Here is a 24,848-nt window from a genome sequence, read left to right as displayed (position 1 = left end):
CCCCCGAATCTCTACGCGTCTTTTGTAACGCGGGTTCCGCTGAGGGTGTGGGATGCTACTAACCATGCACACGAGCTGACCACGTTCCCCTCTCCATTCACACCTATTGCAGACAACCCGGACTTTACGCCGGGGATTACCCAAGGTGCTTTTGCACACTGGCGTGCTGCCGGTTGTAGGACCCTCTTCCATGTGTACGGGCTGGACGGAGTTCTCCCTTTCCGGACTCTCAAGGAGGAGTATGGTTTGGCTGAGACAGATAGGATGCGCTACTGGCAGGTGCGACACTGGGCTTTGCAGCCACAGGTGCGTGAGTTGGCAGACAGGAAATTATTGCCGTACGAGAAATGGTTAGTGACGCGAGCCTCGGATACTAAGCTCATCACAGATCTTTATAAAATGTTACAGCCTCCCCCCACACACTTTCATAACCCAGGTAGGGAACGCTGGAACATGGAGCTGGGAAGAACATTGAGCCATAAAGAGTGGGACCAGATTTCATACCGCGCACGACACTCTGCATACCATATAGGACTAACTGAAACATTCACTAAAGTGTCTACATACTGGCATTACACTCCGGAGCGGTTGCATGAGATGGATAGGCATATTGATAATACCTGTTGGCGGGAGGGTGGGCAACCTGGTACACTGACACATGTCCTGTGGGAGTGCCCGTTGTTGAGCCTTTACTGGAAGGAGGTGCTAGATGAGATAGAGTTGCCCCGCTTCCCAGCATACATCCTGTTGGGCCTGCCTAATGGGCTGATGTATCCACTTAAAGCGCGCAGGGGTAGACAAATTGCCATAGCATTGGGCTCCGCCGTTCAGAACATTCTAATACACTGGCGGACCACCACTGTTCCATCCATCACGGGTTGGCTACATAGATTATGCCATGTCCTGGGCATGGAGAAATTATCACTGATGATGGCCGGGGAAGTAGATCATTTCGAGGAGTTGTGGCAGCCCTTTCATGCACTACTGGCCACCGAGTTCAGGGAACTAACATGTCCGAGGTACCGGAGGCTCTTGAGACTGACACCACCTCTGGACTTCACCGCTTAATAACCACAGGCCGGATAGGGCTAGGGGATAGGGGTGTGGGCTGAGCTCAGAAGGTTTAGCTAGACAAGACACTGAACGGGGGTACTGGGAGGGGGGTAGGGGGACAAGGGGGGGTGGGGGAGAGTTGGGGGGGAACTGTTTCTATAAAAGAGGAAAGGGAACAGAGACTTCATTTCTACCTCAGGGTGTTATTTAATGTGATGTGGATGGAAACGGAGCTCACGCAGCCTCTACTGCATTTGCGGGACAAGTAGCATTATCTTGAAGGTGGGCTCCCGGGGTTACAGCACAAATGTCATTGCCTGAATGTCTTTCTTATCTGTGTACTCTTTCAATAAAATACTTTAAACTTAAAAATACCTGGCTTAGTAGGGAAAATGATTTATTCTTACCTCTAGCTGGTATGGTTCAAAATGGGGAAAAGATTAAAATTCCATGTGATGATTGCTTTTGCCACTCCTATCGTGAATCAACGAAGATGTGAGTGTTCTTTAGTTTTGTCAATGAATAACAACATATAAAATACACAATTGGTAATGTTTCTTTTTAGATATGAAGTAAGCCAAACCTTGGCCTCATGAGCTCAGACGGGGGAAGTCTGAGCCACTGGCAGGCTATCTCCATTGGCAAGGGAGTAGCTTTGAAGAAAGTTTGACTAAAAGGGTCCCTTCCCCCGTCTGAGCTCATGAGGCACAAAGTTTGGCTTACTACACATCTAAAAAGAAACATTACCAATTGGGTATTGTATATCTTTTTATTAATTGACAAAACTAAAGAACACTGCTTGTAATTGTAGTTCAATTCACTTCTCTGAGCTACGTACCGATGAAACTGTAAGACTGATAGCCACATTAATTGAACCACAAATACAAGTAGTGCCATCCGCTTGTAACTTCCGATTACTCTCAGAGATATGCCCAAATGAGCTATCTCGCATGATCACTGCTCCAAACCAACCTTACACAAGGGTTATGCCATCCCAACTAGGGTCTCATCAACTAGAGCTGGATAATTAGCCGTCCTACAGCCTCATAGTAGGTGCACACACACCTGTCCAGATGATGATCTCAACTGTCTGAGATCGAAACACCGTTGACTTCATAACTAAATTAACTCCTGGTTTTATTATATAAATTCATCAATATGAGTTCATTGTGATGTTTTTTAAGAGTTGCATGTTTTTACCTTCTCCGACTCACTAGATCACCTTCTTTCACTTATTTGTGAGCACTGGATCATGTAAACTACAAACTACAAAAAAATATATATTGTTTTATAAAAAAAAAATGATTTGATATGCTGGAATGAATAAATTAATTGCACATGCTGGAATGAATAAATTAATTGCACTATACACAAAAAATATTGGAGGTTGTCCTACGTTATACTTGCCTTTTTAGGCCGAGCCTAGCGCAGCACGCATGCGCTGCTCTAGGAAAACGACCTCTTGGAATCACTCTGGACTTTTCACACGCTTGTGCGTGTGTTTATTTTTTAGCATTTTTTCTATTGGGCTTTGCGTGCGTCTTTCTAAAAAGACAGCACGCAATTGGGCAAAGGCAGATGCATGTCCCACCTTTCCCAGGAAATGTATCTGCCCACGGCCTAGGGCTTGCGGGTACGAGCAGGGGCGCCATCTGTTCGGGGTCATGTCACTATCTGTTTTTAATTAGCGCGTTCGGCGCGCTGCCGTGCTCACTCGCGCCTGCTTATCTCTCGCACCATTCTTTTTAACCAAACCTCCCTTCACATGCCACATGCACACACACAGCCCTTCCAATGCTCTGGTTGCAATGAGAAACGTGTGCATTTGCTGACATGCTTGGCCCATTGCTGCTGACTTGTAGAAGGAGGAAGGCAGCAAAATCGTGTTTTGACAGTGGCGGCAGAGGTAGCGAGGCCTCTGCTTACACACATGGCTCCTGATTTTCTCTACTATGCTCGCTTTCTGATTTGGTACTGGCATTATATAATGCAATCTTAACTTTAAGGCAAGCACCTTATTAATCTTATGTTTGACCTCACAACCGCAGGTTCGAACCACAGCGCGTCTGCTCAGCCTTTCATCCTACTAGAGGCCGACGGACTAATTAACATTTATTTAGTTGGCAATAAACATCTGTTACTCTGCACCACGATGCAGAATACTCCAGCCCTGCCTTCACTTGCACATTGGGATAACTCACTTTTGCCTCCTTTCAATTTGGCTCCTGATTTTCTCTACTGTGCCCGCTTTCTGATTTGGTACTGGCATTATATAATGCAACCTTAACTTTAAAGCAAGCCCCTATTAATCTTATGTTTGACCTCACAACCGCAGGTTTGAACCCCAGCGCGTCTGCTCAGCCTTTCATCCTACCAGAGGCAGACGAACTGATTAACATTCATTTGGTTGGCAATAAACATCTGTTACTCGGCACCAAGATGCAGCATACTCCAGCCCCGCCTTCACTTGCACACTGGGATAACTGACTTTCGCCTCCTTTCAATTCGGCTCCTGATTTTCTATACTGTGCTCGCTTTCAGATTTGGTTCTGATTTGGTACTGGCATTATATAATAGGAGCCAGCAGCCGCAGCGCGCAGGCTGCCATCTGTTTTGGGTCAGGTCTTATTTTCAGACCATGCCGCTTTAATTAGAAGGCGCGTCCCCTCCACCCCACCTCCACAAAAGTGCGCTTTCATTTTCTCTAAAACACAAAGGAACAGAAACAAAATCAATTACGGTGACATCTTACTTTTCAGCAGAATCATCAGCACGGTCTATTGAGCGGGACTTGGCCAACAAGCCTACCCTGTTAGGCAACAAGCAGCTGCTACAGTAGTTAAAGCTCCTTAAAGACCAATCATGTCTTGGGGAGGAAGGGAACGATCCTCGTGGGGTTTCGTAAATAGCTACATTGTGATGCTTAACCATTTGTTGACCAGATGATCATGCTTCTGGTTAAACAAAACAGAAGAGCGTTAGCAATCAGCATTTTACCCTAACTGTTGTGGAGAAAAAACAAACATCTACAGCAGGAAGGCACAGCTTAACTCAACAGAGTGTATCTTTTCGCTCCCCCACCTCAGAAATCTGCAAGCACTTCTCCTTTCATTCCTTATTATTTTTTGCACTAAGTAGCGTGAATTAAGCTTATGAAAGCACTTTACATAAGTACTAGTTCCAGTACAGAAATCTGCCCGGTGGGTGATAATGTGCTGCATGGCTAAACACTTATAAGGTCCCAAAGGTGAGACCTATTGGCTAAGCCAATGCTGGTTTTTATTGGAGAATGCATATTCCAGAGTCACAAATGAAAATGTATGGAACCTATTATTAAGAAATTCCTCTTCCTTTCCCTGAGAAGGAACCTGTACGGGTCCACTGGCCCAATTGAATCAGTGTTCACACAATAAATGTATACACCCCACGCTCACGAATTGTAGGGCCCCCTTGTTTTGAAAAAACATACCTGGAAACATAGGCACTGTGTTGTTTCCAAGGGAAGCTAGAGGTCTAGACCAGAAGTTCATATTTAGATCACAGGCCCTGTGGCTTTCCCTGGGGCAGCTTGCGGTCTACTCAAAGAGCTCATATTGAGGATCACAGGCACTGTGTTCTTCCCGAAGGAAGCTAGCGGTGTAAACCAGGAGCTCATATTGAAGCTTGCAGGCACTGTGTTTTTCACAAAGGAGGCTTGTGCTGTAGACCAGGTGCTCATATTGCGGATCACAGACACTGTGTTCTTCTCGAAGGAAGCTAGCAAACTAGACTAGGAACTTATATTGAGGATCACAGTCACTGTGCTCTTCACAAAGGAAGTTTGCCGTCTAGTCAAGAGCTCATATTGAGGATCACAGGCAATGTGTTTTTCACAAAAGACCTTAAGCTCTAGACCAGGAGCTCATATTGAGGATCGCAGGCACTTTGTTCATCTCGAGGGAAGCTAGCAGTCTAGACCAGAAGCTTATATTGAGGACCACAGGCACTGTGTTCATCTTAAGTGGAGAAGTGTGGCTCAATGGTTAGAGCGGCAGACCCTGATGCAGAGGTCTAGCCCGGGACCAGGGTTCAATTCCTGCCTCGGCCTGCCTTGGCGGGGTCTTGTGCTCTAAATTCCTCGGACCCGATTTCTCGCCTCGGTGCCTATTCTAATCATGGGTCCCACGCTGCAACTCTGGGCAATAGCTTGCTTAATCTCCACAACGGCCCCAACAGCGCTGGGATGCCTGGCTTCACCTTGGGGATGCCCAGGAGTGGACATTTCACAGGGAAAAGTCAGGAAGGGTTCCTTAGCGGTATGAGTACAAGCGCCGGGAGACCCGGCCCAGGTAGCTGTGCGTTATACAAGTACAAAAACATTTACATTTACATTTAAGGGAAGCTAGCAGTCAAGACCAGAAGCTCATATTGAGGACCGCAGGCACTGTGTTCATCTTAAGGGAAGCTAGCAGTCTAGACCAGAAGCTCATATTGAGGATCACAGGCACTGTGTTCACCCCGAGGGAAGCTAGTAGTTTAGACCAGAAGCTCATATTGAGGATTGCAGGCACTGTGTTCATCTTAAGGGAAGCTAGCAGTCTAGACCAGAAGATCATATTGAGGATCACAGGCTCTGTGTTCACCCCAGGGAAGCTAGCAGTCTAGACCAGAAGCTCATATTGAGGACCGCAGGCACTGTGTTTATCTTAAGGGAAGCTAGCAGTCTAGACCAGAAACTCATATTGAGGATCGCAGGCACTGTGTTCATCTTAAGGGAAGTTAGCAGTCTAGACCAGAAGCTCATATTGAGGATCACAGGCACTGTGTTCACCCCGAGGGAAGCTAGCAGTCTAGACCAGAAGCTCATATTGAGGACCACATAATGTGTTCACCCCAGGGAAGCTAGCAGTCTAGACCAGAAGCTCATATTGAGGATCTCAGGTACTCTGTTCTTCCTGAGGGAAGATAGCAGTGTAGATCAGGAATCACAGGCAATGTGTTATTCACAAAGGAAGCTAGCAGTCTATCCAGCTGTCTATCCATATTGAGGATCATCATCAGTGCAGCCCGTTTACAAAGAAGCAACTTATACCATCTCTGAAGTGCTAAAACCCAGAGATTCCAGGTAAATGTCCAGCAGCGGCCCCTCTATTAGGGTGGAAGAGCATCACCCCCTGCTGCCAACGCTGCAAAGGTGAACAAGCATTTGCAATGTAATAGGTCTCGCATTAGGAAAGTTTGAGCCATTGGTATTGTAAATGACAAATATTTTATTTATGAAATAAAATAAAACGCTCAAAATCGGACTTCTTCCGCCTCCAACTTAACCAAGCAAAGAACCGCCCGAGAAAACTGTTTGAGCTAATCAAATCGCAATCCAAAGAGCAACCACAACCACTCAACACTGGGCGTGTGGCACCCTCATGTGAAGACTTCACTGCTTTCTTTATCTAAAAAACAGACAAAATAAAAAGCGATCTCCTCACTGACGCAAGCCTCTACTCCAAACCCAAATGCCCAGCACCCGTTGAACCAAAAAACAATGCGACATGGTCAACCTTTGACACATATTCGGAAGAAGAAATTGGCAAATTACTCAGCACCCTGAAACCATCCAATCACCTCACGGACCCCCTCCCTGCCTTCGCAGTAAAAGACTTTACCCCACTGATTCTCCCTCTCTGGACTAAAATCATCAACAGCTCTCTCCAACAAGGAAGCATACCTGACTCCCTCAAAGTTGGTCAGGTCACACCTCTACTAAAGAAACCAACAGCCGACCCCGCTGATCTCAACAACTACCGTCCCATCACCAATATCCCCACTCTCGCCAAACTGCTGGAAAAATGCGCACAACTACAATTGACTAAACACATTGAGCAATTCGATCTCCTCAACCCTCACCAGTCAGGTTTCCGAGCAGGACACAGCACAGAAACGGCTATGACTCACATAATTGACGACGCACTTCAAATGTTAGACCAAAATGACACCTGCCTCCTCATCCTTCTTGATCTCTCCTCCGCATTCGACACCGTTAAACATGAGAATCTACTAGAACTACTAAACAAAAGAATGGGCATATCTGGAACTGTCCTCAAATGGTTCACTTCCTTTCTCCGCAACAGGACGTAAAAATTCAAGAGCAACAACCTGATGTCCATGCCAGTACCTGTAACGCTAGGCGTCCCCCAAGGATCTTCTCTATCCCCAACTTTGTTCAACCTAGTCATGGAACCTCTCACCACTTTGCTACAAGAATCCAATGTACACTTTCACATGTATGCCGATGACACCCAACTTTACCTCAAACTGCAATCACCCAACGACATCCTGCTCCTGAACTCAACGATCAGATGCACCCAAGCCTGGCTTGCCGACAATCACCTCAAACTCAATGCCCTGAAAACAGAGTTCCTTCTGATCGCACCTCCAGCGAAGATATCCACCACTCAACATTGGCTTAAACTCCTAACCGCACTCAATGTCCAACCCACCATCGTGGAATCAGCAAAATCTTTAGGCATAACACTCGACACCAATCTCAACATGCAGCAACATGTCAGCAAAGCAACAAAGGGAGCGAACTTCCAGATCAATACTCTGAGGAAACTTAAACCCTACCTCCCAGCCAAAGACTTCCAAACAGCGGTGCAAGCACTAGTCATCCCACGAATTGAATACGGCATCACCGCCCTCTGCGGACTCCCACTAACTACAACCGCACCACTAAAAGCATCTCTAAATGCTGCAGCGAGACTCATCACGGGGTCAAAAAAGCACTCCCACATCACCCCTGACTTGAAATCCCTGAATTGGTTGCCGTTTGAAGCCAGAATACATCTGAAAATAGCCTGCATGACACACAAGGCGGTACACCTAAACTCACCCGGCTACCTTGCTCAGAAATTGTCAATCTCTGGGGGAATCAGAAACACGAGAGGCGCAAACAATCTTCTGCTGAAACCTCGAAGATTCCGGAAGGAGAAAACATACAAACGCTCTTTCTCAGGAATGGCGCCTAGGATTTGGAACTCACTCCCTCCCGAAACCAGGCTTATCTCTTCCACTACACTCTTCAAAAAAGAAGTAAAAGCTATCCTCATGGCTAAATTCACCTGTACTACTATCTCGAACCCTATCAACACCCTGCGATGATCTGTATTACTTGCTTGACCCCTTATCTACTTGTACGAGCTGTCTTATCACCCACTTGACTGCTTTGCAGCCACCCAATTGTATTATTTGTATTGTATGATCTACTGATTTACTTATTTGACTTTGTTCCCTCATGTTCCCTTCTGTACTGTGTGAACTATCGACCACCTATTTGACTTTGTTCCCTCATGTACCTGTCTATGTAAAGCGCTCTGATATCTGCAAAGATCTTGTTCGCGCTATATAAAACTCTGAAAATAAATAAATAAATAAAATGTGTTGGTTTTGAAAATAGCGAAATAATAGCTTTGTCATTTACAATGCCAATAGTTTTAACTTACGCAAACGTGACACCTATAGCATTTGTAATGCAATATGTGTTGTATTTACATGACTTAATGTTACAATTAACAATGGCTTTTAATTTTTTTAATAATGAATACTTAAATAAAAGTTATTGTAATTTATAATGGCAATAGCTTAAAATTTTGTAAATACCTTTTGGGAAGATTATGTTCATTGTATTTTATTGTGATGAAAATCCAAGAACAGCAGTGAAATATTAACACCTTTTTGTGACATTTGTAATAAAGCTTGAAACATTGAGATAACATATTAGAACCAGTTGTTGTTGAATGGTTGCACAGAGTGATGCTGTGGCGTTCAGTGGTGCTGAGTGATGCCGTGCCCTTCAGTGGTGCTGAGTGATGCTGTGGCCTTCAGTGGTGCTGAGTGATGCTGTGGCCTTCAGTGGTGCTGAGTGATGCTGTGGGTTCAGTGGTGCTGAGTGATGCTGTGGCGTTCAGTGGTGCTGAGTGATGCTGTGGCATTCAGTGGTGCTGAGTGATGCCGTGGCATTCAGTGGTGCTGTGGCGTTGAGTGGTGCTGTGGCGTTGAGTGGTGCTGAGTGATGCCGTGCCCTTCAGTGGTGCTGAGTGATGCCGTGCCCTTCAGTGGTGCTGAGTGATGCTGTGGCCTTCAGTGGTGCTGAGTGATGCTGTGGCCTTCAGTGGTGCTGAGTGGTGCTGTGGCCTTCAGTGGTGCTGAGTGATGCTGTGCCATTCAGTGGTGCTGAGTGATGCGGTGGCATTCAGTGTTGCTGAGTGATGCTGTGGCAATCCAGTGGTGCTGTTGCATTGAGTGGTGCTGTGGCGTTGAGTGGTGCTGTGGCGTTGAGTGGTGCTGTGGCGTTGAGTGGGGCTGTGGCGTTGAGTGGGGCTGTGGCGTTGAGTGGTGCTGTGGCGTTGAGTGGTGCTGTGGCGTTGAGTGGTGCTGTGGCGTTGAGTGGTACTGTGGTGTTGAGTGGTGCTGTGGTGTCGAGTGGTGCTGTGGTGTCGAGTGGTGCTGTGGTGTCGAGTGGTGCTGTGGTGTTGAGTGGTGCTGTGGCATTGAGTAATTCTGAGTGATGCTGTGGCATTGAGTGAGGTTGTGGCATTGAGTGAGGCTGTGGCGTTGAGCAATGCTGTGGTGTTGAGGGATGCTGTGGCGTTGAGGGATGCTGTGGCGTTGAGGGATGCTGTGGCGTTGAGGGATGCTGTGGCGTTGAGGGATGCTGTCGCATTGAGTGGTGCTGTGGCATTGAATGGTGCTGTGGCATTCAGTGGTGCTGTGGCATTCAGTGGTGCTGAGTAATTCTGTGGTGCTGAGTGGTGCTGTGGCGCTGAGTGGTGCTGTGGCGCCGAGTGGTGCTGCGGCGTTGAGTGGTGCTGCGGCGTTGAGTGGGCTGCGGCATTGAGGGGTGCTGTGGCGTTGAGTGGTGCTGTGGTGTTGAGTAATGCTGAGTGATGCTGTGGCATTGAGTGAGGCTGTGGCATTGAGTAATGCTGTGGCGTTGAGGGATGCAGTGGCGTTGAGGAATGCAGTGGCGTTGAGGGATGCTGTGGCGTTGAGGGATGCTGTGCGCGGAGTGGTGCTGTGGCATTGAGTGGTGCTGTGGCATTGAGGAGTGCTGTGGCATTCAGTGGCGCTGAGTGGTGCTGTAGCGCTGAGTGGTGCTGTGGCGTTGAGTGGTGCTCTGGCGTTGAGTGGTGCTGTGGTGTTGAATGGTGCTGTGGTGTTGAGTGGTGCTGTGGTGTTGAGTGGTGCTGTTGCGTTGAGGGGTGCTGTGGCATTGAGGGGTGCTGTGGTGTTGAGGGGTGCTGTGGTGTTGAGGGGTGCTGTGGTGTTGAGTGATGCTGTTGCGTTGAGTAATGCTGTGGCGTTGAGTGGTGCTGTGGCGTTGAGTGGTGCTGTGGCGTTGAGTGGTGCTGTGGCGTTGAGTGGTGCTGTGGCGTTGAGGGGTGCTGTGGCGTTGAGGGGTGCTGTGGCGTTGAGGGGTGCTGTGGCATTCAGTGGTGCTGATGATGTGGCATTGAGTAGTGCTGTGGCGCTGAGTGATGCTGTGGTGTTGAGTGGTTCTGTGGTGTTGAGTGGTTCTGTGGTGTTGAATGGTGCTGTGGCGTTGAGTGGTGCTGTGGGGTTGAGTGGTGCTGTGGCGTTGACTGGTGCTGTGGCGTTGACTGGTGCTGTGGCGTTGACTGGTGCTGTGGCGTTGACTGGTGCTGTGGCGTTGACTGGTGCTGTGGCGTTGACTGGTGCTGTGGCGTTGACTGGTGCTGTCGCGTTGACTGGTGCTGTCGCGTTGACTGGTGCTGTCGCGTTGAGGGGTGCTGTGGCGTTGAGTGGTGCTGTGGCGTTGAGGGGTGCTGTGGCATTCAGTGGTGCTGAGTGATTCTGTGGTGCTGAGTGGTGCTGTGGCGTTGAGTGATGCTGTGGCGTTGAGTGGTGCTGTGGTGTTGAGTGGTGCTGTGGCGTTGAGGGGTGCTGTGGCATTGAGTGGTGCTGTGGCGTTGAGTGGTGCTGTGGCTTGAGGGGTGCTGTGGCTTGAGGGGTGCTGTGGCATTGAGGGGTGCTGTGGCATTGAGGGGTGCTGTGGCATTGAGTGGTGCTGTGGCGTTGAGCGGTGCTGTGGCGTTGAGTGGTGCTGTGGCGTTGTGTGATGCTGTGACGTTGAGAGGTGCTGTGGCGTTGAGCGGTGCTGTGGCATTCAGTGGTGCTGATGCTGTGGCATTGAGTAGTGCTGTGGCGCTGAGTGATGCTGTGGTGTTGAGTGGTTCTGTGGTGTTGAGTGGTGCTGTGGCGTTGAGTGGTGCTGTGGAGTTGAGGGGTGCTGTGGTGTTGAGGGGTGCTGTGGCCTTGAGGGGTGCTGTGGCATTGAGTAGTGCTGTGGTGTTGAGTGGTTCTGTGGCGTTGAGGGGTGCTGTGGCGTTGAGCGGTGCTGTGGCGTTGAGTGGTGCTGTGGCGTTGTGTGATGCTGTGACGTTGAGAGGTGCTGTGGTGTTGAGGGGTGCTGTGGCATTCAGTGGTGCTGATGCTGTGGCATTGAGTGATGCTGTGGTGTTGAGTGATGCTGTTGCGTTGAGTAATGCTGTGGCGTTGAGTGGTGCTGTGGCGTTGAGTGGTGCTGTGGAGTTGAGGGGTGCTGTGGCGTTGAGGGGTGCTGTGGCGTTGAGGGGTGCTGTGGCATTGAGTGGTGCTGTGGCATTGAGTGGTGCTGTGGCCTTGAGTGGTGCTGTGGCATTGAGTGGTGCTGTGGCATTGAGTGGTGCTGAGTGATTCTGTGGTGCTGAGTGGTGCTGTGGCATTGAGTGGTGCTGTTGCGTTGAGTGGTGCTGTGGTGTTGAGTGGTGCTGTGGTGTTGAGTGGTGCTGTTGCGTTGAGTAATGCTGTGGCGTTGAGTGGTGCTGTGGCGTTGAGTGGTGCTGTGGAGTTGAGGGGTGCTGTGGCGTTGAGGGGTGCTGTGGCGTTGAGGGGTGCTGTGGCATTGAGTGGTGCTGTGGCATTGAGTGGTGCTGTGGCCTTGAGTGGTGCTGTGGCATTGAGTGGTGCTGTGGCATTGAGTGGTGCTGTGGCATTGAGTGGTGCTGAGTGGTGCTGTGGCATTGAGTGGTGCTGTTGCGTTGAGTGGTGCTGTGGTGTTGAGTGGTGCTGTGGTGTTGAGTGGTGCTGTTGCTTTGAGGGGTGCTGTGGCGTTGAGTGGTGCTGTGGCGTTGAGGGGTGCTGTGGCGTTGAGGGGTGCTGTGGCGTTGAGGGGTGCTGTGGCGTTGAGGGGTGCTGTGGCGTTGAGGGGTGCTGTGGCGTTGAGTGGTGCTGTGGCATTGAGTGGCGTTGAGTGGTGCTGTGGCGTTGAGGGGTGCTGTGGCGTTGAGGGGTGCTGAGGCATTCAGTGGTGCTGATGCTGTGGCGCTGATTGATGCTGTGGCGTTGAGTGGTGCTGTGGCGTTGAGGGGTGCTGTGGCATTGAGGGGTGCTGTGGCATTGAGGGGTGCTGTGGCATTGAGGGGTGCTGTGGCATTCAGTGGTGCTGAGTGATTCTGTGGCGCTGAGTGATGCTGTGGTGTTGAGTGGTGCTGTAGCGTTGAATGGTGCTGTGACGTTGAGTGGTGCTGAGTGATGAGTGATCACTGTCTGCATATGTGCTTTTAACGCAGGATGGCCCTACGCACGCCTTGGAACCTAGAAAGAAATCCCTGGGTGTCCTCGGGCTTTAATTTATTTTCAAGGCACCGGTTGCCTAGTGAATAAATACCCCTTCGTACCATAAACGAAAACATCTGTGCCGCCCAGATGTGGGGCTGCAGGTAATGTAAGCGAGTGAAAAGTGGAGCTGCAGATGTATCGGAGGGAAGTGCTGGTGTAGTGGCAATTGGCTCGGATTAGAGCGAGAAATGCACAAAGCAGGACGTGAAAACCAAGTCTGTTTATTTGTTTTATCTCGGGCTGCGTTCCCGTCCGCGAGCACTCTGGTTTTCACACAGAAGCCGCAGTGAGCGCTTGTAATAGGCGGGTCAGTCAGCAGGGAGCGCTCGTCATAAAAGTGGCCGCACGTAGTGCGGGAACCGCTGAGAAAATGTGTTTATCATGAGCCGGTTGAATGTTTTTAACTCAAACTGAGAGGTTTCGCTACTGACCTTCTGCACAACCAGCCCCTCCTCTGCTTCCCGCCCTTCCACATCGGGTGTCACTTCCAAGTTTAAAAAAAAGGAATGTAGAGGATTTTTTGGGGGGAGGGTGGCAGTTTTATATAGCGCGAACTCGACCCGAAGGTATTGAAGCGCTTTACATAAGCACCAGTTATTTTACACAGTCATTTTTGGTAGGCTTTGGGAGATAAGTGATTTGCCAATTTTCACAAGATGTTGAGCCAATCCCGAGACTCAAACCTGGTCCCACAGCTGCAATGTCGGCCGCTCTGGCCCTTACGCCACATCCAGTCACGCCACTATCTACAGCCCGTACACGACCTGAGGCATGAAAATCTCCGGCATGTAAGTCGTGCAACAAACGCCATTTAAACATATGCTAAAGTCTCTTCAAAAATCAAAAACATGTATTCCGTTTGGGAAGCATATCACAAACTCTGAGAAGCATTAATTAAAAAATTTACATTTTAAACATGAAGTTCGAAACACTCATGATCTCCGACTAGATGATAATGACATTAGTGAACTAAGAAGTCAGTTGTTATGCTGACTATATGGCCTGGATTTTTTTTTCAGTTGGCATTTCAAATATAACCAGTATATGTTCATCATACAAATATCCTCATACAAAAAAGATGAACAAAAAATGAAATGGTACATTTTAAGACAAAGCGAACAGGAAAAGGAGAGAACAAAGAACATTAAAATATAGCAATCACACCTATAGTCAACACTATAATAAATTAAACCAAACAGGAGAGGTTTTTGAACAGCACACTTCCAGAATGCACGTCTTTTAAGGGGCTTTCGTTCAATAATGAAGAAAAACAAGTCAGATGGGGGTGGGGGGAGAAGGGGAGCGCTCGCGAGGAAGGAGGGGCTGTTCTGCTGGAGACGGCTGTAGAGTAGACGGAGGGAGAAGGCTGCTGGAGGTGCCGTGAGTATGGGTGCCTGAAAGGGAAAGAGAACACGAAAAACAAGTCGGATGGGGTGGGGGGCGGGGGAGAAGGGGAGTGAGCGAGTGGGAGGGAAGCGCTGGTGAAGCGTTGCGCTGCAAGAGCCTGGTGGGGGGGTGCGGGGGTGCCAGCGAGTGGGAGGGAGGAAAGGAGCATATGGGGATGGGGTGTGAGTGAGTGGGAGCAAAAGCCTTTGATGGTGGTGTGAGAGACCAAGCGCGCGCCTGGGGAAGCTTCATGCTCCACTGCACAACATGCATTGTAGGAAATCCGGCTGGTTCAAGAGACTTTGGTTCAGATGTAATAGGTTTCGAGTAATTAAAATTACTCGACCTAAAAATAAAATAGTAATAAAATCAATTTATTACCATTTTATTTTTCACTTTCTCTATCCTGAGCCGTGTTTGTAGCCGGGACCAAATCTGCTGGCTTGCAGCAGAGGAGTGGTGCTCACTTCACCAATTTACACTGTGCATGACACTTTGGCCGGTTGTCATGTGACGGCCAGTCTGACATTCGCAGTGTAAACCTCTCCACTAAGCTGTTTAAGACAGCTAAATGGAGAGCAGGTACAGGCCTCCAGCGCCTGTGGGAGAATCGAGGCAGCCTGCTCCACTCAATCTTTCCCGTGATCCTTTGCGGACCCTGAAATCCGTCGCTCGTGGACTGTTTGTGGCTGAGAAGGAGAACAAACAAAGTTGGACGCTGTCGAAAACAGGCAGACAGCGGCACACACCGGCTACACACCGCTAGAACCGAAAGTATCCATTCAATCACTCGCGTTTCCCTATAGAATGCTGACATCGCCAATACACAAATTGGATTGAGCGTCGGGATTGCCTTTGTTACCCACACAAACTTTGAACTGCAGAGATTTTGGTCCTGATGAGAACTCTACAACAACCTGAGTTCGAAACGCGTAGACCATTATGGCCAGACCATTATAGCCAAAAAATCATACAAAACTGATTTGTATATGAAAAAAAGAATGATTAGATGGCTTGCTGTGAATATTGTTATTCCATTGTAAATTTCGATTATATGTTGTCTGTGGTTGTATGTTAGATAGAATGACTGAGTTGTGAGTGGATTTTTGATTTAAAATGTACATAATATCTGTTGTTTTGATTGTAATTAATGTAAATGTGGTGTATAGAAGGTATTTGAATATGCAAAATTTGGTGAAGTTATAAATCAAACATATGAACAAAAAATCATTCATTTAAAATAAAAGATTAAATCTTCTCATAGATGTGAGACCAAGACATTTTGTTTGATTCAAATGTGTTGAGATAATCGATTTTGAATTATTTTACAGTATTGGCACTTCTTTCTGAATATTAGTAGCTTAACGGTATCAGCAGCATGAGAGCAGCATCTGGCTTGGTGTGGAGAATTGTTGCAGACCACGGAAAGGTCGTGGCTTTGATTGCCGCTAACTGCTGAGATAAAACTCTTTGTGCTGAACATGACCCAGCTGTTATATAAAGATGGCCATTAATCTCTATTGAACGGGTTTCATTGTTCAACCTTCGCCACTTTCAAAGCACCAGAAGAGAGCTGCTGGTAGGATACTCTGCACAGAGCAGGTCATCATTACTTTTACTAGTCTATCCTTCAGGATGCGGCTTTAAATGTGTTGTAGGAAATCGGGCTAGACTCTAGGTGAACTCTCACGATACGAAGTTTACTTTGCGGGCGCTGAGAGCTGAATGTTTTTTAGTACAATGCTGCTTGATTTATAGCAGGCATTCAATCATCAGCCCATAAACACATATTCCCAGGCACCCTTCCATTACCGTATTTGTGTAGCAGAGCGCAACGAGAACCTAACTTTCACTCAGCTTCGCAAACAGACTGGGGTTGTCCTAATCTTTAAACACCTTACCACTCTAAACTATTTCAAAGCCAGTCTGGTTATCGGCGCCCGTGCCATCGGGCTGTCACTACCCTGAGCAATAAGCAATGCCGACATATCGTGCCGTGTTTAGTCAGAGGCGCTGTGTCTCCCATTCCGCTACCTCCCTGCTCGAAGAGCTCTGTCCTGTTGACTGTGGTCTCCTGCGTCAGTGTCCATGACCCTGTCTGCCTTTCCCGGTCTTTCGCTCTTCTGGTGTACTTTTTAGCATGTCCTACCGCCTTCATGTCCCGGTGCTTCCCTCTGGCCTTGCCGTCCCCTAGACTTCCCGTTCCTGTGCACATTTCCCTGTACCCATGTGTTCCGGTGTGATTGACTGCCGATTGTAACCTGGATGTCTTTATTTTGGTGCCTGCCCATCTTGTAGACATGGTAACGGGGTGCAGTGGCATGTATCGCTTATCGGTGCCTGTGTGGGTGTCACTGTGGAGCTGGTGGTCCGTAGAGGCCGATGTAGCAGAAGTGCCAGATGATACAGGGTGAAGTAAGGGAAGGTCTTGTGCAGTAGCCAGTCGATACAGGTGCCAATGGGTGTTCATATAATGCAGATACCCACGGGTGTGCAGGTGTCAAATGATGTCTGGGCCAGAAAGAACATGGAAAGTTTAGTATAGAAGCATGAGGGATTTAAAATGGATTCTGCATCCAAGGGAAGATAAGAGAATAACACAAGGAGAGGAAGGGAATTAAGGAACTACTCCTAGTCCCCAAAGGAATAACAATAAAAACAAAGAAGGAACAGTTCTGAAACCAAACTTACTGCATTAAAGGGAAAAGATATTCTTTTTTTAAAAGAAACCCCACCCGCCAACCTAGTTGGTGGCATGCTTCATCATTGGGTCCGAATTTAGATTAAAGACACCCGAGCCCACCACACAATAGTTACTTTGATCCTGCGTGCATTAGGCACCATCGAGAGCAATGTCATCACACATGAAAGAGTCCCACAAAATTAAGTGTCACCGTAGCTGTAGATCAGTTTCAAATAACATTTTTATTTCTTAACATAACGGAGCAGCCGGTGTGCGTTTCGCCCTCCCGGGCTTCCTCAAGGCTGCAAATTACATATAAAAACATGAATTGTAACATGTATGCCCTGCTACACTACTATTCCAACCAGTATGTCCTTAAAGCCACTTGGAAGTGGCTTTAAGGACATTTTTTAAGGAGTTCTAGGACATGGTGTCCGCCTTTGGTGTTTATTTTCACTTTGACGTAGATAAAATTGAGCTGGTTGACGTATACGTATGCAACACTGATAGTGGTGGTGTAGATACGCTGTTTGGAAAGTACGGGAACTCCCGGTAAGATTGAACACGGTACAAGCTGTTTTAAAACATTCTAGCAGAGGAGGTAGTTTAAATGGGATCCGTGGGGATCGTAGTTAGAACTGAAAGCTTAAACCCGCCCATATATATATATATCTTTTTTGATAGATCGAACGTATCATGGTTCTATTAATACAATAGACTTGGAAAGGGGGATGCATATTACACACGGAGTGCATGGGTTTTAACCTTGGCATCAAAGACTTTAAAAAGAGGACTATGAGATTGTAGGTAAGAGGTGAATTCCCTTGTTTGTGTGTGTTCTCATTTTGTGAATGTGTGTTCTGCTACGCTGGCTAGCATTTGTGATTGGATGCCACATCAGGATTTCTACCTATAAAAATCTTTTTCAGCACTTCTGGTCCGTGTGACTGTAGTTTGGAATTTTAACAACGTTCTGTGTTAATTGGAGCATAACGTTAAAGCTACTACATTAGCGAGGTGAGAAGATTTGGAGTTTCATTTTATCTTTTCTTTTTTCGCTTATTGTTTACGATAGATGTAAATGGTATCTAGTTTCTCTGTATATAACCAGACACATGGTGTGTTGGAGGATGTGGTGGCTTTTAAATGTATCCCTTGGGTGCATTGAATTTTCACATTCTGATTTTGAGTGATTTAGACTCACTGAGGGGGAATGCATTGTCTTCGTCTTTCTTTCACTTTTGGTGATTGGTGGCCTTAATAATGAAATTAGCATTCACTAATAAATGGACTATTTTTACACATTACAAATTTTTGTTTTGATGCTGTGTTTTTAAAGTTTATAGGGTATACATGTTACAATTCATGTTTTTATACGTAATTTGCAGCCTTGAGGAAGCCCGGGAGGGCGAAACAAGCGTCGGCTGCTGCATTATGTAAAGAAATAAAATTTGAATTTGAAATTGATCTACAGCTACGGTGATACTTAATTTTGTGGGACTCTTTCGTGTGTGATGACATTGCTCTTGATGGTGCATAATGCACGCAGGATGAAAGTAACTATTGTGTGGTGTGCTTGGGTGTCTTTAATCTAAATCGATACCTGAATCACCTCTTTGTATTCAGGAGTTGATACGCTAGATGGATGAGTGTTTGGCACCAAGGGAGCACCAAAGACTGAATACAAGGACTTTTTTTTCGTACTACTAAGGTGACACCTTGATGTGCAGATCGTCTAGAGCATATCCACCATAGTGTATCAAAGTTCATCATTGGGTCCCACCTGGGACGCCGAGTGCCTCCCAGGTGTGCTTCGACTCCTGAGTTACAGTGGAGCGGGATTCTTTGTTTGGACAGTGCAAGACAGTGAGAAGGTGATTGGACTTAAAATTGCCTCTAGGATCTCCCTCCTTACTAGAAAAACCTAGATATTTATTAATGGGGTCATAGGGCAAAGTTTAAAAGCAAGGAAAGGGTATGTTATGTGTGATTCAACTGATCACAAACATCCATGAATTGATCTACATGTTTCAGGCTATGAGGCTACCTAGGCTTTCTTCAGGACCGGTGAGAAACAAGTGCACTCGCTAAGGTGCCCTTATTAGTGATATGTAAGTTAAATAACTAAGTAATATGATTTGACAGCCACCCCCGCTACCCTACCACTGTGGCGTGGCAAAGCATTATGTTAAATATCGGGCAAGCCATTATAGCAGGGTGAACTGATCTCTTGCACCTTTTCCCACAATGCAAGGTTTATAGATGCCCGAAGTAGACCACCATGAATTGTCCTTCACCCCATATGCCCTCCTATTCTTCACAGACCCCCTCTACCCCCCTCCTCCCCCCACCCTCCTTATACCTTCCAGCCTCCCATCCTAGGATAATGAACACTGGTAGTAAAGCATCAGAGATCATTACCCAAAGATGAAATCCGTAAATGCAGAGAACTGAAAGGTCAGGCCGCCTCCTCTGTAGGCACTTCACCTATCTTCGTGCCTGGATTGATAAACCTCCATGGTTCTTAGGATTATTTCCAGTGATTAACAAGCACTCAGGCTGAGACCTGGAAGAGGTGCGTAGGAGAAGGCCTTTGGTTAGCCTGGACTCAGTGTGAGATTTCTAAAGGACGCTCCCACCAGAGGGGCTTACTCTGTTTTTGTTAATCTAGAATGTACTACAATGAGACACTGCACAGTTTGAGAACTGGACAAGAAAGGGTGATAATTCTCAACCACTAAATAAATAACTGGTGGAGGTAAACAGAAGGCTTCTGAAGTTCTACCTCCCATAAGGCACACACCTGTAAGTGACAATGACAATGTTGTGCCTCCTGGACCGGGTCTGACTGCATTTATCTCCATCAGGTATCAATCCAGCAGTCACAATCCAGTGTGGATGGCAGCAGCTCTGGAAGGAGAAACCACTTTTCTGAACGGAAAAATGGTACATTTAGCAGTCCTGATTCAGGGGAATGCCGTATACAAGATGAAATGACAAGTCTTTTGTATTTGAAGAATACATTGCCACTTCCCTTGTCCTGCCTCCCTTATCTTCACAGGGGATTCCGGTCTGAAGATGGTTTCCTACATAACAATCACTTTAATATTCCTTGTTTCTGGAACCGACCAAGCTGGATTTTCTTTTCAGACTAATCTACTATTAATCTTTGAGACATTTCAGTTCCAGTTCTCAGAGAATGAAAGTTCTCAAAAACAAAGAGACCAAAATGTGAAGGCTCTCCTTATAACAAAATGGCAGAGACATGCGCTCATATTGTCACCTGAAGCATGAAAGTTAAAATTCAGCTTTTACATTGGGCAAATAAATGTAATATACACATAACACACGTTTTATTGTCTAGAGGTACTTGTTCAAAAGACACTCGCCCTCCCATAGCTTCATTGTGCACGTTGCCTACCGAGGACGAGGTACACACCATCAACCACTTGTAAAACTGTGAACTGTTTCTATGATAAAAACAATGAATACCTGTACCATCCAACAGAAAGACAATACTATCATGTAAAGCTCTGGCAGTGCTCTGCAGGGGATGTCACTCGTCCATTGATGGCCATGTCCTAGTGTTGCTCAAACCCGGCCTAGCCCTGTCCGCCATCAGCTCAGTAGATTCTGCTTCTCCAAGCGCTGCTTTCACTGGACAGACACCTCGCGCTCTTGAACAGAGCCCATCAGACACAACTTTGGCCCCTTACCAGTAAATATCACAGTATTCAGATTGGATTTCCCCCACAGCTCCATGAAATGGACAACATCTCCGAAGCGCAGCGAGGGGTGGCCCGTGAACACGACGCAGGGCTGCTTAAAGTCGTTGCTGAAGTCTCCATGGATGCTGGGGTAGTGCTTCAGCTTGTTGGTCTGAATGAGCTGAAACCCAAAACAAAAGCTAAAGTTAAGGTCATGTAATTTCTTCTCCCATCGCTTGCCACAGAAATGTCTTGCACTCAGTAGCTATGCTCTGCAGTGAGCACTCTGAATGCCTCACACATTGATCGGCAGGTAGTATGTGACTTAAAATGTTTTCCTCTTCTGACACCTTGAGAAAATAGCGTCCTACAGTGAATGATTGGGGTGCTATCCTTGAATGATATTTAAATACAAAATAAGATATTACTGAGGAAAAGTAAAAATCCACAGATATCTGTATACTCTAAAGGTATGCAGATTTTGAGTGGACCTTCGGCTTGTGTAAATTAATGTCTGCAATATTGCAGGGATATCCAGCTGTAAATGATTGTTGTTAAGCACAAAAAATTGACATAGGCCTCAACTGCATATTTGAAATAAAATATGCACCTAACTTTAGGTTAATTAATTACATTCGTATAAACAAACCCCGCAGCGACCCCGCAGTGACCGCGCAGCGGGCGCGTCAAAGGCAAGCCCGTCAGCGCCCGTCCGCGCCTGGACCACGCCCAGCGCCAGAACCCCAGGTCCTCATCGATGCCAGCGCACCCGACGAACTTACGACGCTGCCACCCTCCACGCACTCAATCCCGGCCGGAACCCCGCCTGCTACCGAGCCACCCCGAAATGCACCCACGGACCCTTCACCTGCCAAGCCTGCCAATTCACCTGCCTCCGAACCTGCACCGTACCCGCCAAGCCGAGCCCCAGCAACAACCACCTCAAGTGCATCCTGCTCAACACCCGCTCCGTCCACAGGCACGCCGTCGAACTCTGGAACCTCCTCGACAACATCACAGACGTCGCCTTCCTCACAGAAACATGGATGAACGCCTCCTCAGCCCCCGACATCGCCATAGCCATCCCGGAGGGCTACAAGATCACCCGGAGGGACCGCGTGAACCAAACCGGAGGAGGCATCGCCATCGTCCACAGAAACACCATCCGCATCACGACCAACTCCGACGACACCCTCACCGCCACCGAGCACCTTCACTTCCAGATACACACCGACCCCAAGACCACCCTCGGAGGCACCCTCATCTACAGACCCCCGGGACCACGCACACAATTCAGCGAATCCATCGCTGACTTCGTCAGTCCGCACGCCCTCACCTCCACAGACTACATCCTCCTAGGGGACCTCAACTTCCACCTGGAGAACAACAAGGACTGCAACACCGCCGCCCTGCTGGATAACCTCGCCAACCTCGGACTCAAGCAACTGGTGAACACCCCCACCCACTACGCCGGCCACACGCTCAACCCCATCTTCTCCTCCAGCAAGCACATCTCCTTCAGCCACTCAACCGGACTACACTGGACAGACCACAGCAGCGTCCACTTCAACTTCAGAAGAACCACGACCCACCACCACCCGCAACAGGTTCCCCGCAGAAGCTGGAGTAAGATCACCGCCGACCAGCTCACCACCGCCCTGAGCCAGAACCCACCCACCAACACGACGGACCCCAACGAAGCAGCCCGCAACCTCACACAGTGGCTCATCAACTACGCAGACGAACTCGCACCACTGAAGAATCCTCCCAGCAGACCCGGCAGCAGGAAATCCTTGTGGCTTACCAACAAACTCAAAAACTCCAAGAAAACCTGCCGCACCCTCGAGAAAGCCTGGCGCCACGACCAGACAGCAGAACACAGCCCTCAAGAACGCCACCCGCAAACACCACCAGCTGATTCGCACCACCAAGAAGACAATATTCAAAGAACGACTGGGCAACAACACCCACAACAGCAAGGAACTCTTCAGCATCGTTAAGGAGCTCTCCAAACACAGCGCCTGCAACAACGACATCACACCCTCGCAAGACCTCTGCGCGTCACCAGCTTCGGCGCGCTGACCATGGACCCAACCACCGAACCAGCACCCCCCACCACCACCCTCTGCACCTGGACCCCGGTCAGTACCGAAGACACCACCCGCCTGATGAACACCATCCACTCCGGCTCCCCTACCGACCCCTGCCCACACCACATCTTCAACAAAGCCGACTCCATCATCGCACCCCAACTCCGGAACATCATCAACAGCTCCTTCGCATCCGCCACCTTCCCGGAGAGGTGGAAACATGCCGAGTTGAGCGCCCTCCTGAAGAAACCCACCACAGACCCCACGGACCTGAAGAACTTCCGCCCCATCTCACTCCTCCCCTTTCCAGCCAAAGTAATCGAGAAGACCGTCAACAGACAACTCTCCCACTTCCTCGAAACCAACGGATCCCTCGACCCCTCTCAGTCCGGGTTCCGAGCAAACCACAGCACCGAGACCGCCCTCATCGCAGCCACCGACATCAGGTCCCTGCTCGACAACGGGAAAACAGCTGCCCTCATCCTCCTGGACCTCTCAGCAGCCCTCGACACCGTATGCCACCGCACCCTGATACAGCGCCTCAGCAACACCGGAATCCGAGGAGCGGCCCTGGAGTGGATCATCTCATTCCTCGACGGAAGAACCCAGAGAGTCCGCTTCCCCCCGTTCCGATCCATGGCCACCGAAGTCATCTGCGGCGTTCCGCAAGGTTACTCACTCAGCCCCACCCTCTTCAACGTCTACATGAGCCCTCTCGCAGCCATCGCACTCCAAAACAACCTCAACATCATCTCCTACGCCGATGACACCCAGCTGATCCTCTCCCTCACCAACGACCCCGCCACCGGCAAAGCCAACCTCCAGGAAGGAATGAAAGACGTCGCAATGGATGAAGATCAGCCGTCTGAAACTGAACTCAGACAAGACGGAAGTCCTCATCCTCGGACCTTCTCCCTCCGCCTGGGACGACTCCTGGTGGCCCCCTACCCTGGGCACCGCACCCAAGCCAACGGACCACGCACGCAACCTGGGCTTCATCCTGGACTCCTCCCTCACGATGACCAAGCAAGTCAACGCCGTCTCGTCATCCCGCTTAAACACCCTACGCATGCTCCGAAAGATCTTCCGTTGGATCCCCACCGAAACCAGGAAGACGGTCACCCAGGCCCTCGTCACCAGCCGTCTGGACTACGGGAACACCCTCTACGCTGGAACCACAGCCAAACTCCAGAAAAGACTCCAGCGCATTCAGAACGCCTCAGCACCACTCATCCTGGACATCCCTCGCCACACCCACATCTCTGCCCACCTGAAAAACCTGCACTGGCTCCCCGTCAACAAGAGGATCACGTTCAGACTCCTCACCCACGCACACAAGGCTCTCCACGACACGGGCCCGAAAAACCTCAACAGCCGCCTCACATTCTACACACCCACCCGCCAGCTCCGATCCGCCAGCCTCTCCCCCGCCTCCGTCCTACGAATCCGGAAATCCACCGTCGGAGGAAGATCCTTCTCCTACCTGGCAGCCAAGACATGGAACTCCCTCCCCACTCACCTACGGCTGACCCAGGACCATCTCTCCTTCTTCAGGAAACAACTCAAGACCTGGCTGTTCGAGCAGTAGCGACCCGCCCCCCCCTGAGCGCCTTGAGACCCTAACGGGTGAGTAGCGCGCTATACAAATTCTGCTGATTGATTGATTGATTGACTGAAAACAAAAGCAGCTCTTAGGCTTGTGAATCTATTTCCAACATGCAATTCTGCTCCTGCAATAGTCAAGATGTGCACTGTATCAACAGCACCAACTGTAAATCTCATGTAAAGGCAAACAGCAAAATGTGCTCATTTTCATGGACTGCTGTTCTGTCTGCTGGTGTGGTGTCCGATTCCCTTAGCACAGGGTTCCATTTAAAGTGAATGCTGCTTCAGAAACTTTTCATTTGATAATTAGCAGAAGATAAATCATCAATGCTATTGATGTAACCAAGTTTTCTCTATCCAAACCTGTACTTACATGCAGGGTTCCTCCTCCTTTTTGACTCTCTCTTAAAACCAAGGTTCCTCCATCTCAAGCATCTCCTGCAGACAAGGTTCCTCCATCTCACCCTACACTTCTAATCCAAACCAGTAAGGGATGGTATGCTCATGCCAAAGATACCACAACTCAACCTACTCTTACAGCTATGGTCCCTCCATGTCAAACCACTCTTAGAGACGGCATGCTCATGCCAAGGATACCACAACTCAACCTACTCTTACAGCTATGGTCCCTCCATGTCAAACCACTCTTAGAGACGGCATGCTTGTGCC

At 48.5% G+C, this 24,848-nt stretch overlaps 1 protein-coding gene across 2 annotated transcripts in view; it reads right to left on the bottom strand.

The window, feature by feature from the left end:
* Positions 1-24,848, bottom strand: part of INTS9 (integrator complex subunit 9) — a 508,494-nt gene that overhangs the window by 83,179 nt on the left and 400,467 nt on the right. For both annotated transcript variants that reach the window (XM_086928012.1, XM_086928014.1), the window contains exon 12: positions 20,494-20,665. In XM_086928012.1, the coding sequence (XP_086784138.1) occupies positions 20,494-20,665 (172 nt within the window). The remainder of the gene's footprint in view (positions 1-20,493; positions 20,666-24,848) is intronic.

The sequence above is a fragment of the Lissotriton vulgaris genome, chromosome 6 (genome assembly GCF_964263255.1).
Source record: "Lissotriton vulgaris chromosome 6, aLisVul1.2, whole genome shotgun sequence".
Classification (NCBI taxonomy): Eukaryota; Metazoa; Chordata; class Amphibia; order Caudata; family Salamandridae; genus Lissotriton; species Lissotriton vulgaris.
Note: the sequence above shows the minus strand (reverse complement) of the source record. Positions and strands in the feature narration are given on the sequence as shown.